The following is a 13,825-nucleotide window of genomic DNA, read 5'->3' as shown; positions in this document are numbered from 1 at the left end:
GTAGCCACAGGAGATGGTGGTGAGGTTAGTGAAAGAAGGAGAAAAAAAAAAAAAAACTTTTAGGCTTGAAGGCTTCACTTGGGCAGTGTTGCCAGATATGGGGATTTATCCCTAGATTTGGGGATTTGGGGTGTCTAATGGGGATATTCTTTATACAAATTTCTATGAAGAAAAAATAAAAATGAGCAAATCTTTATATTGTTGCAATTAGTTTACTTAGTACTCTATATGAAGTATGGTGAGCAATTTCTATATGAGTAAAGCCTACATGATCAGAAGAAAATATATTTGTGGAAATGGGGATTTTTGGGTTGTTTTGGGGGATTTTTTATCATGAGTTTTGGGGATTTTTACACTAACCCATCTGGCAACACTGCACTTAGGGTTTTTAAGGATTTTTTGGTGGGAAGTCATATTGTGGGTCGCCTTAAAACAAGAGGTAAATAAATACTGACCTACAATTTTACCTGTGCTCATGAAAATTGGGTATAAAATCATAATTATATATTTAGACGTTTTATTTATTTAAGGATTATGGATGTCTATTATTGTGTTATCATCCTCATCACCGTCATCATCTCTTACGCTTATTGACGCAAAGGGCCTCAGTTAGATTACGCCAGTCGTTTCTATCTTGAGGTTTTAAATCAGTACTTCTCCATTCTCCATCTACTTCCCTTTTACATAGTCCTGAGCCATGTAGGCCTGGGTCTTCCAACACTTCCAGTGCCTTGTGGAGCCCAGTTGAAAGTTTGGTGAACTAATCTCTCTGGGGAGTGCGGAGAGCATGGCCAAACCATCTCCATATGTTCTAACTCAGTAAAATTAAATACATAAAAACGGTAACAATTATATTTTTTTGTTACAATTGAAGGGACGTTGTTTTTTTATTGATAGGTCAAAATAGTGGTATTCAAACTCATCTTTATTCTTGAAAAAATAGATTAAGGTAAAAGGTTAATTAAGAAAATAATCAGTAACACGGAGGTATGAAGGTTCCAGATTTCAACGCTGGAGAGTTGCCCTTCAAATTGATCTGTTCTGGTTGTCTTGAGAATTTGGAAGGTTAGCTCTTGTTCTTGAAAATAGTTGTAGAGCGAACGCAACTAAATAAAATAGTTGTAGAGCGAACGCATCTAAATAGAATAGTTGTAGAGCGAACGCAACTAAATAAAATAATTGTAGAGCGAACGCAACCGAAACTAAATAGAATAGTTGTAGAGCGAACGCAACTAAATAGAATAGTTGTAGAGCGAACGCAACTAAATAGAATAGTTGTAGAGCGAACGCAACTAAATAAAATAGTTGTAGAGCGAACGCAACTAAATAAAATAGTTGTAGAGCGAACGCATCTAAATAGAATAGTTGTAGAGCGAACGCAACTAAATAAAATAATTGTAGAGCGAACGCAACCGAAACTAAATAGAATAGTTGTAGAGCGAACGCAACTAAATAAAATAATTGTAGAGCGAACGCAACCGAAACTAAATAGAATAGTTGTAGAGCGAACGCAACTAAATAGAATAGTTGTAGAGCGAACGCAACTAAATAGAATAGTTGTAGAGCGAACGCAACTAAATAAAATAGTTGTAGAGCGAACGCAACTAAATAAAATAGTTGTAGAGCGAACGCATCCAAATAGAATAGTTGTAGAGCGAACGCAACTAAATAAAATAATTGTAGAGCGAACGCAACCGAAACTAAATAGAATAGTTGTAGAGCGAACGCAACTAAATAAAATAATTGTAGAGCGAACGCAACCGAAACTAAATAGAATAGTTGTAGAGCGAACGCAACTAAATAGAATAGTTGTAGAGCGAACGCAACTAAATAGAATAGTTGTAGAGCGAACGCAACTAAATAAAATAGTTGTAGAGCGAACGCAACTAAATAAAATAGTTGTAGAGCGAACGCATCTAAATAGAATAGTTGTAGAGCGAACGCAACTAAATAAAATAATTGTAGAGCGAACGCAACCAAAACTAAATAGAATAGTTGTAGAGCGAACGCAACTAAATAGAATAGTTGTAGAGCGAACGCAACTAAATAGAATAGTTGTAGAGCGAACGCAACTAAATAGAATAGTTGTAGAGCGAACGCAACTAAATAGAATAGTTGTAGAGCGAACGCAACTAAATAAAATAGTTGTAGAGCGAACGCAACTAAATAAAATAGTTGTAGAGCGAACGCATCTAAATAGAATAGTTGTAGAGCGAACGCAACTAAATAAAATAATTGTAGAGCGAACGCAACCAAAACTAAATAGAATAGTTGTAGAGCGAACGCAACTAAATAGAATAGTTGTAGAGCGAACGCAACTAAATAGAATAGTTGTAGAGCGAACGCAACTAAATAGAATAGTTGTAGAGCGAACGCAACTAAATAGAATAGTTGTAGAGCGAACGCAACTAAATAGAATAGTTGTAGAGCGAACGCAACTAAATAGAATAGTTGTAGAGCGAACGCAACTAAATAGAATAGTTGTAGAGCGAACGCAACTAAATAGAATAGTTGTAGAGCGAACGCAACTAAATAGAATAGTTGTAGAGCGAACGCAACTAAATAGAATAGTTGTAGAGCGAACGCAACTAAATAGAATAGTTGTAGAGCGAACGCAACTAAATAAAATAGTTGTAGAGCGAACACAACCTTATTTTATACCACTGATTATTTACTTCTTTCTCCATTATATATTTTTCTTTTCTGAATGTATATAACAAATATCTACAGCTAAATTAATTTCATTTTGTATATATATTTTATACTTTTATTATATTTTTTTCGTATTTTCATATTGTGCTGATATTCTTAATGAACTCGTCTACTTATTAATGGAAATCTAAATAAATTATTCCTTACTCTCCCCGTGGCTGCATATTTTTTCGCTCTTCATTTCCATGATCATTTTGACCCTTTAATCAATTTCTGCTATTTTATAGACGTGAATAGCTTACATTATACGTTTTTCATCAGTATAGGTCGAAGACAAGACCCACAGAAAGAGTATCTGTAGGCCTCCCTCGGTCGAAGGTCTTCAATCGTAGTTTTTTTTTTTTTTTTTTTTTTTTTTTTTTTTTTTTTTTTTTTTTTTTTTTTTTTTTTTTACTTTAAGGGATGCTTTTTTCGTCATATGAAAATAAAGGTTGCTCTTTCATACTGGTTATCTTCAGAGAAATCAATTTTAAAAAAAAAACTGACTTTATTTCCTCCTTTTCCTCCTACAAACGGATGCTTTTCTTGTCATATGAAAATAAAGGTTGCTCTTTCAAACTGATTATCTTCAGAGAAATCAATTTAGAAAAAAAACAAAACTGACACTATTTCCTCCTTTCCCTCGACAAAAGGATGCTTTTCTCGTCATATGAAAGTAAAGGTTGCTCTTTCATACTGATTATCTTCAGAGAAATCAATTTAGAAACAAAAAAACTGACACTCTTTCCTCCTTTTCCTCCTACAAAGAGATGCTTTTCTCGTCATATGAAAATAAAGGTTGCTCTTCATTACTGATTATCTTCAGAGAAATCAATTTAAAATAACTGACACTAATTCATCCTTTTCCTCGACAAGGGGATGCTTTTCTCGTCATATGAAAATAAAAGTTGCTCTTTCAAACTGATTATCTTCAGAGAAATCAATATAAAATAACTGACACTAATTCCTCCTTTTCCTCGACAGGTGTGACAGTGCAGGTGTACAACGGGCTCCCTCAGCTGACGGTGCCACTTCCATCTCGTCGTGACCTTTGTCGCTTTACCCTCCGGCCTGTTACCCACACTGTACAAGATTTCGTCAATCAGCTCACTCATGAAGATCATGGAATTGACAGGGTACTCCTTAGAACTACAGGTAACTGGTCAAACATATCTTGAATTCCTAATATATTTTTCCCTTGTTAACCAAGATGCAATGTTAAATTTTTTCACGAAGTAGGTTTTGATTTTATATGCAGTTATCTATTGCAGATTAGATACTACTGTACTGAATCTTTTAAGTGGTGATACAAGTATTATACTGTAGTTTCCATTAATTTTCCATGTATCTTACCCTTAGTGGAATGCGTCCTGGCCACTTGAGATTCCACCAAAATGCCCTTTTCTCAAGAAGGCTCGCATAATATTCTGGGGAATTCAGCGTTATGTAAATTATTTAATAAAGTTGATTCTGTTTTTTCAAATGGTTTGCACTACACTGAAACCTGTTATGCTGTCATAAAGAACTTCCAATACTTCATCAACACATGAACGGGAGATCAAAATCTGTGAATGGGAAGTCAGTTTCAAAATATACTCTTTGTAATGTAACTTTGTGCCACCATTTCATCTATTTATATAATTTAAGGAATTTAGTTACTGTTACTAAATCTAATCTTGACAGGGACCGCTAAAGAGACCACTAGTTACATTTATATGTCAGGCACTTGCAATTTTAAATCGCCACATTCCATCTACTCCTGTTATCATTTCAAATTAGTTAAAAGATTGAACAAGGAAAAGTTTGAAGTGACACCATGTTTAATACATATGCCTGTTGTAGTAGTACCTGTTCCCATATGACCTGCTTAATAAGGAGTACATTTTGCATGCCCTGAGCACTGCTTAATTTCTGAGTATTGACTCGTGCATTCTTTGTTTTCGGGCTAACAGGTCATAAGTTGTCTTATTAAAAGTTAAAAACACTGAACTTATCAAAGAAACAAGGAAATCTCTCTCGATCTTGCAGATACACATGTTCCCACTAATATGTATATTGACTAAGTTTTGTTTGTATGTAAGCCCAATATTTTCCAGATGGAGTTCTTTTTCATGGCATGAAGCTCCAGCACATTATAAACCCTGCTGAAAGTATGAAGGAACAGGATTCCTCATAATTTCTCTGCTCTTATGTCCAAAGGCAACTCAATGATTGTTATTCACTACAACAAAAGCCAATAACCCTCTTTGCAAGGCCAAGTTACTTAAAAGGGACATACCAGGGGAGCTTCTGACTACAGTGTCTTTGCCACAAGCTTAAGCGAGGTTTGCATGATCGAACGGTTCTTCAAACCTGGCTGACGAACCTGCTTGTAAAACGGTTTGGGTGGAGTCAGCCACAAATACATAAGGTTTGGGGGCAATGAAGCCCCGCCCACAAAAGTCAGGCGAGAACAGGAATTATTTGAACCGTTCGATGAGCGTGTTCGACAACCGAATACCCCGTTCACACATTCGAACATCACTTCAAACACTTGTCGACGAACCGTTCGACCGTGTAAACCCGCCTTTTTACTATGGGACGTGTACATCAACATCTGTGCACTGAGAATGGAGGAAAAATAAGATTGTTTTCCTTGACATGATTACTGGTAACTGTTTGAAGTTTAGCACTTTGTATGCTGGTAAAAAATATGCTTTTTGTCATTATTACAAGATTTGTTTGCTGCAGTATCTTTAGCTTTATAAACAATCAGGTGGAGCAAACTTTTCTAGTTGCTTCCATCTTCATGATTAGTATTTGTTGGTATGTGTGGTCGGAGTGTAATTTACCAGTTTACTCTTTAAGGATTATCTGGTCACTTATTCAAACATTCATTTTCATGTCCACAATAAAGTGTGGAGTCAGCATTTTCTTTATATGATTAAGACAAAATTGTATTAGAATCACACTATAAAGGTCAGGAAGACTTTAATTAGGTGGTACCTTGGTTTACAAGTTTTGTCCAATCTGGGAGCAAGCTGGAAAATCAAAATGCATGTAGAATAAAAGAAACAAGCTTGTTTTCTTGGCCAAACCACATATATATACGTATATAGTATGGAAAGCAGTGGGCTAAGAACACTAGCCTGAGGAACACCAGTTATCACAACTCTGCAATCTGTTACTGAAAAATTTGACAATGATGCTAAGAAAAGACCCACTTACTTAGTTACTGTACTTTACTTACTTTGATGGCTGCTTTTCTGGTCCCATACAGCAGGGGAACCCCACTCTCTACAGGACCTCCACGGTCATTTTACCTTGTTCGTTCAGAGTATTTAACGTTTCATATCGAGTATTGTTCATTTACTGTTAAATCGTCACTGTTGTATGACTGTTGAAATAAGAAAGTCTTCAGTTTCCTCTTGAAAGCCTTAATGTCTTCAATCATTCGTATGTTTCGTGAGAGCTTATTAAATAGTCTCGGGGCGGCATATTTAAAGACTCTGGAGCCTAAAGTAGTTATATATCTAGGTTCCAACAGTTTGAAGCCATATGTAACTATTCTCGTGTCGACATGATTTGTTGGCTGCACAATATGTAGCAATTCTCTTAAGTATTTTTCACTCTCAATTGTTTAAGTTTGAAAACAAAGATCACATTATTAGCACAGTCAAAGGCAGCACTAAAATCAAGGCCAATCATATGAACTTCCTGACCACAATCAAGGGGTTTTTGTACAGCATTGGAGATTGTAAGAAGGACATCACCTGCTCCAAGGTCTTTGTGAAAGCCAAATTGCACACTAGGTAACAAGAGGATTACCTTCAGCATACCTATTTCGATGTTTTGCCAAGACATTAAAAAACCAGATAATATGGAAGTTATCAAAGGATAAAAATTTTAACAATGATGATATCCGTCATGAAAAATGACTCACGTTAGAATTCTAAGATTATGTTAGTGTACTGTATCATCATTATATAGAACAGGATAATTGAAACATAAACCATATCATTTACACAGTGAAAGAAAGTCAGTTGGTAGAATCCTTTGAAAATGTCTGTATTAGAATTATAAGTAACTGGAGGGCTGGGTTTAAACACAAGCCTGTCAATTTAGAATTTCTGATGAAGGGTTCAGCATCTCATTTTAGAAACTCTTTAAAGATGGGAAAAGGACTCCTCACAGCTGGCCAGCCAACTATGACCATCCTTGCCCCTGATTTCTAGTCATTCCCTGTATTTTTCAAATAAGCAATAACTTTTTTTAGCTACTGATTTTTTTTTCAATGCCATGCTCTTATTAGTGTGATTAATTTAAAGTTGTTATTTTACTTATGCCAAATCTTGCTTGTATTGGTGTCCCCATCAACCAACTCCATACTTTACGCTTAGTACATTGAATACCTATACTTTGATGCAGTGGAAATTTTTATATCCTGGTATCAGTACTAATAATACTGTAAGAACTGTTTCCCAGCATCTCAGAGCAATATTCTGGTGACTAAAACACGACTTCCCGTGGATAACATAAAAGCAGATGTCAAAGATATTTTTATTTATTCCATGATTGATGGCACTTTAATCTTTTAAATATAAACTAATATTTAATAAAGAATATTGTAAGCTTTCAATTTATATAATTCAAATTGCTCAGTTCCCGTAAATGAAATATATTCCAAGCATTTCACTCCATGATTGTAATCGTATAACTTTGTAGCTGTAAATGTTTCCTTTTACTTTTCTGCTTGCAAAGAGTGACTATAAGTCAGATTTCTGTACAAATAAATCAGTTAATTTAAGCCAGCGATTCTATCTATGCCATGACCAGCAAAATGTTATATTTTATCACCCACTATTTACCTTGCGGAGGTCTTCCCTTTCAGATAACCCCCATTTTAAATCCTCTGCTATATCGTCATAGACTTGAGACGTTTCTTTTTCTTTTGCACTCCTGATGCCAGGCACTAATACACCTGCTGGGGCCAATACTTCTTAAGGTATCACCAACCCTCCTCATCTAAATTTTGCTTTCCTAGAGAGTATTTGCCTCTTTTAGGAACATCCTAGTATATTCTGTAGCCTGGCTATAGGCGTAAGTTGCATTTGCTTCTTTAGGTCATGCCTCCTTTAGTAGAAGTAGCCTTAGTGTTAACAGTTGAGCAGAGGCCACCACAATTTTTTATTTTGTTTTTATTGTCGGGGGAAGAAACTAAGTCATCAGTTAAAAAATCTGGACAGAGCAATTCTTAGGGAAAAAAAGAACACTTCAGGCATAGAAAGCATAGATTACGAGGACTCCAATCTTCTTTTCATTATCATATTGGAGTTGTCTGCTTCATGTCTCTTTTTTCTTGAAGTTACTAGACTCTATCACAGCTCTCTTCTGACGACTGACCTGTACTTACTTATGCTGTGTTTATAACTTGGGTAGCAATCCACTGTTCCCCTTGTGTTTGCATAGGTCAGTCAATGACCTTTCTTTGAGTTACATTTGAAACACAACTCGTTATGCAATATTACATTTGAAATTGGGTCCATTTATGACTCCACTGTTTGTTGAGTACTCTTCAGAATTACATCTACATGCATAACTGGTGACATGAAAACCATGGGGCACTCCTGTGCTGTGCTTTTTACTTCTAGTAATTAATCCACTTTTGTGCAACATAGCTACACCCATGTACACTACCACATATCTATAAGTGATAACCACACCACAGACTTTATACATCTCAACTTGTGATAGCCATGAGTCCAGGGATTTCCATGTTTGCGTCTCCCACACCCACTTACGTAACTGTCTCATATATACTGTGGATGTGTGTGCTGCCTTCCAGATGCTTTGATATGCTTTTGACTATTCACTATTATTCATCATTTCTCTCTTGGTGTGATATGGTTAGCTGCTCTCATATTTCAGTTGAGCTGGATGATGTGAGTAGTGCTATCAGCCACTCTTAGGTCTAGCTATGACTCTTCATTGGCTCTTGTGAGTAATATAGGGTATAGTAATGCTGTACTTGACTCTGTACCTGCCCCACTAGTATCTGTGGATGTATGCATGGCTTTTTGTTTATTTGGTGTGATTAATGTGCACACACTTTAAATTTTCATTCTCTCTCAGATAAGTCATTAGCTACCTCTTATGTCAAAGTACTGGCCTCCACACATTTTGGCCTTGTAACAAATATTCAACTTGGGTACAGGTGTTACCTGTTTGTCTTCTGGAAATATCAAGGACTTCTAAGTGCCTTGTATATCTCAACTGTAGTCTAGGAAGTGACATTATTGTTGCTGTGCTGTGATAGACCTTGTTCCCTGCTAATGTTGTCTATTGAATTGTTGTTGATAAGAGAGCCCACTGCCATGTCTGTCTGTTTTCATTAATGTGGTTTTAGGAGTTTTGATGCATAATCGAGGAGATTTATGATCCAGGACAGATGATTGCATTAACTTTTCAATTCCATCACCAAGTTGAAGTGGCACTAATAATATATTGAAAGGTCTCTGTATAATTTCTTTGGACTATTTAGAAGGGCCTGGTGATTAAAGAATGTGACATTTTGAATTGATGCGTTTGTTTCAATAAAGTAATTATGTTTACCAAAACAATTGATTTTCTTTTGAATATGAATTATTTATTATAGTCTATCATATAAATCATCTATAATGGTATCACCATTGAAACATGAAACAATACTGCTTAATTAATTGCTGTTAGTGGTCCAACAATGTACTGTATTTATTTTGTAATATTAATACGCTATACCCTATCAGTACCCTTCTTATGTCTTAATGTTTATTGATATTTTTGTAAATAATATATTTTATGCAGTGCTTAAAAATTTCCCATGTTGCTCCTCAAAGCTCTCTCTCTCTCTCTCTCTCTCTCTCTCTCTCTCTCTCTCTCTCTCTCTCTCTCTCTCTCTCTCTCTCTCTCTCTCTCTCTCTCTCTCGTAAACAAGTTTCTAAGCTATAAGTTGCCCTTTTATCTTTAGCCAATTGTACCTCTCAAGATAGTTAACTGCTCTAGAAGCTCTTTTTAGAATAGTTGCCTATAACTTTAGGAAGTAATTGTGACAGATATATTATGATCTCATTTTAAAGTACTGTAGTTTAAATGTTGAACAATGCTCTTCCTAAAGCAAACCTCATGAAAGTATATTTTACATATCAATTGGATTTAATGACCAGACTTTGAATTTAAACATTAAAAAGATTGCTCTTATTATAAGTTATACATTGCTGTACTTTGTCAATAAAAATATTTGATAAGTTGTTGAAGTACATTCCCTTTGTTGGCTGGTAATATACTTATTTTGGTTTTATTATTTGTTTCTGATGAGCATTGTCATTGAAAATCTCACTATTGGCCTTTTTCAGATGGGATTAGAATTTCTTCGTCTGATAGCATCGAATCTTTACTTATGAATGACTTCGACCTCGAGATCAACGATATGACATATCGAGTTGTTGTTCCTCCAGGACAGAAACTGACCCTGGTAAGTTAAAGTAATGCTATGTTTAGTTAGTTGGACAATAGGTCTGCCATAACTGTAAAAGAAATAACATTTTTGTCATTTTATTGCAATTTCTCTCAAATATGATGCCCTGAGAGAAATAAAGCAATCACCTCTTCTTAAGGAGCTTAAGATCTAATAATTAAAAAAAGCATACTAACTTCTTTTATATATCTATATAAAAGTACTACATAGAACTGTCAAACCCATATGAATATATTTAGTGGCAATCCCCAGTATTCCCCGTCCACTGTTGCCCTTCAGATTATAGAGACTTCATTCGCCGCAGAAACTTTTGCGATTTGATTACTCCCACAGTTTTTCATTTCAATTTTCTCCATCCTTTTAAACACCTTCATGCAGTCGGTCTCTCTGACCAGGCTACTTCATATTTTTTTTTCTCTACAAGGGTTACTATCATTCAAAAATGCATAGGAAAAAGACAAACAGATTCCTCTTAATAGTAATTTTAGTCTATCAGCATATCTACATGAATTTACTTTCAAAATTAAGATAAAAAGAGATGTTCAAGGAGAAGCCTCGTGTAGCTTTGGTCCTTTTTGTTACCTCCTGAAATTATGCCATCATGCCAGATTGAAATGTTTGATTTTATTGTTCTGCTTACTTGTAAAATTTATGAAATTACTGTATTACAGTTATACGGCAATCAAACGAATAGCTGCATCATGAGGAGGCAGAGGTTTGTAACTTTACATTTAGAATGGATAACAGCAAAATCTTTAAATCTGCATCTGAAAATTTTGAGTGAGGGTAAAGATTTTATACTTTTCCTGTTGCATAAAAGTAAATTGCAACCATTTTTTTTCTATAAAACCCCACATTACAGAACCCTGGCCTAAAATATTTTGTTGTATAATAGTCCTAAAATGTAACAGAAGTTAGTTTAAAAAAAAACATTTTTGTACTGGGCTAAAATATATTATTCATACAGTAATGTACTTACAAAGGGGAGGTGTATGTTAGTGACTCCTTTTCTTGGTGTAGTATAAATACTTTAAAGATAAATCATATCATCAGGGGCTTCCTGTGATGTTGATACTTGATTTTCTGCTAAACTACAGTAGTTGCATTTTGGTATGGTTTTCATACTCCTAAAGGATTTAGTGAAGACAAAAATCCCTTGTTTTTAAGTAGGCCTAAAATCATTGTCAAGCCATTGCATGAAAGTTTGGCCCTGTGACGATGTGTCCCAAACTGCAATCAAAAAGAGAACACCCGTTCAGCAGAGGACTCACACTTTTTTTATAAAGCCATCTACAAGCCATGCAAACTGCAACACAGTGAATAAAAGTTACATATTCACTTTTAAATTCCAGGTTGTGTGTATTTCTGATGGATGGCTGGTTGTTCCTTCTAAAAGTGGCAGGAAAGGCTGCTAAATCACTTGTATCTTATCCTCGTCAATTGTAAATTCTTAGGAACAATGCCTTGTTCTCATTTAAGATAGTGATTTAGATGAAACTTAGTATTTTGGAAAGTATTGATCAGAAGCAGTTGTCTTTCTTGTGTTTTTTGTGTATCAGAAGTTGAAATCCAGCTGCAAACTGTATCTATTAGTTTAATGAAGTCTTCTTCTCAGGCAGTTGACTATCTACGTAGCCCTAGCCTCTCAGAAATAATAGGAAAAAATAAGAATAAAAGCTTCTCTCTCTTTCAACCTCTATATCCTTCCTTTCTAAGCATTAGAGTGTAATATTGTGATTTATACTTTTTGATAGAAACCATGTTAGGTTGACCGCAAGACCCACCCAAGCCAGCCTACTCATTCCGTCTACGTCAGTTGAGTGACATTCGACCGTAGGACTAAGTTTAGGATTAGCAATGTATATCTTTTGCATTTAAAAATAACGTAGACCTTCATATATTGTGTGCCACATGTAGGAGTTATTGATATGATTTAGACAATAGCTCTTTGTAATGCTTCAATTGTCTAAATATGCAAATGACAGTATATCACATTGGTGCTTGATAGAGATGGAAAGCATAAGAAGAATGAAGAGAGTTGTGTTTTAGGGATTGATTCACGTCATTCAATTGCTCCCTTATCTTTTTCTTTTAGCACCGTTGAGGATGGTCGGGAGGTAAAGCATAGTGTTCAAATACTGTTGGGTTATTTTTGGTTGTTTTATGTATCAAAAACCGATTTTGAGCGAAGCAAAAAATCTATTTTTGAGTGAGATAGCCATGGCGTCCTGATGGAAGGTTCCTTATTGGTAGCTTCCTTGGGTATATTAACTACTAAGATATTCCCAGAGAATTTAACCACAGGTTATCACAGAATTCTAACTTCTGGAGCGAGTATCCTAAAGGTTTCCCTTTAAGACATCGTATATCAATAGGGGACGCATGTATTAACGCGCCACATAGCTATCTGCACCCCATATAGAGTTAACACTTCGATATGGAGAGGCGGAGAATAGCTGGGGAGCCGTTCCACAGCTATACTCGTCCGTGGCTACTTTTGGTACTCAAAACGTAAACAAACGGGCGCCATTGCTAAATGACGTCACGTCCGTCCTCATCCTGATGCCAGTTGCTTGCCAATCACCATGATACAGCAGGACAGGGTGGGGCCTGAAAGACTGGACTAAAGTAGCAGGGAGGGTCCATCAGGACGCCATGGCTATCTCACCCAAAAATAGATTTTTCGCTTCGCTCAAAATCCGTTTTTTGGGCTCAAGCCATGGCGTCCTGATGGAAGAGTACCAGAGAATCAATGTATCGTGGTAGATTTCCCCTTGTAGAGTAAGTGCCGAGGGCTTTGAATAAGGTAAGCATAGTGACCTCGATAGAGGTTTCGTGGGGATGCAACTTCCTGCCCTCCTTGGCAGAGAAGTCCCAACGGACCATGCCGAAGATCAAAGTGGTCATCGAAGGGCTACCCACCTTGCGTAGAGAACGTGAAGAACTCGGAGACAAGACAGAATGGTTGATATTCATATAGGAACATTCTCAATAACAGAAAATGATGGTTAGGCACTGTATTTCATAGCTAGAGAACGATCTGGTCTCGAAGATATAGCGCAAGTAAGTATTCAGTTAGGAATATTACACAGCATAGGTGATTATATAATATGGATTGAACCTATTATTCTTCATTATTTCAAAAGAAAGGGGATAATGAAACTATGACAACCATGTATTTCATAGTATGAGTAGGAGCGGAGTGAGACGCACAAGTAATAAAATAGAAATTTTATCTCACAATTGCAGGATATAGTAAAATAAATGCAATAAAGGATGTAAAATTAATTTACAATAAATTATAATGTACATAGTAATGAAAGACTTCGCTCTTGAATCTGAAAGAAAATTTCAAATTATTAGAAGGCACAGGTTCCATAGGAACGTCAGTCTTTAATAAGGAAAAAAACACATACTGTAATGCTCTAGGCATGCGGCACTCATGTGACGACTATGACATTTCACCTTGTAAAGAACAGTCTATGAAAAACACTAAGTGTCCCTGAAATCACTACGTATCACACGAGGGTCAACATACAGTAGGCACCCGAAGAGTTAAAGTCCCAAGTAACTCACTGTTCTATGCAGAGTTAATTGCAGGTTTCATAACACTACCTGCAGCTACCACGAAATGCTTGACTT

At 35.9% G+C, this 13,825-nt stretch overlaps 3 protein-coding genes across 7 annotated transcripts in view; 2 read left to right on the top strand and 1 right to left on the bottom strand.

Annotated features, from left to right (window-relative positions):
• LOC137649946 (calcium uniporter protein, mitochondrial-like) overlaps nt 1-13,825 on the bottom strand; it is a 799,430-nt gene that overhangs the window by 155,551 nt on the left and 630,054 nt on the right. The window lies entirely within an intron of this gene.
• LOC137649945 (uncharacterized) overlaps nt 1-13,825 on the top strand; it is a 402,495-nt gene that overhangs the window by 58,219 nt on the left and 330,451 nt on the right. The gene's annotated exons all lie outside the window — the stretch shown is intronic.
• Nucleotides 334-13,825, top strand: part of MCU (mitochondrial calcium uniporter) — a 73,120-nt gene continuing 59,628 nt past the window's right edge. Inside the window, exons 1-3 of the mRNA XM_068382794.1 lie at nt 334-439; nt 3,676-3,846; nt 10,062-10,180. Coding sequence (XP_068238895.1) covers nt 334-439; nt 3,676-3,846; nt 10,062-10,180 — 396 coding nt within the window. The remainder of the gene's footprint in view (nt 440-3,675; nt 3,847-10,061; nt 10,181-13,825) is intronic.

This window comes from Palaemon carinicauda, chromosome 11, assembly GCF_036898095.1.
Source record: "Palaemon carinicauda isolate YSFRI2023 chromosome 11, ASM3689809v2, whole genome shotgun sequence".
Classification (NCBI taxonomy): Eukaryota; Metazoa; Arthropoda; class Malacostraca; order Decapoda; family Palaemonidae; genus Palaemon; species Palaemon carinicauda.
This window is presented reverse-complemented; position numbering and strand designations above follow the sequence as displayed.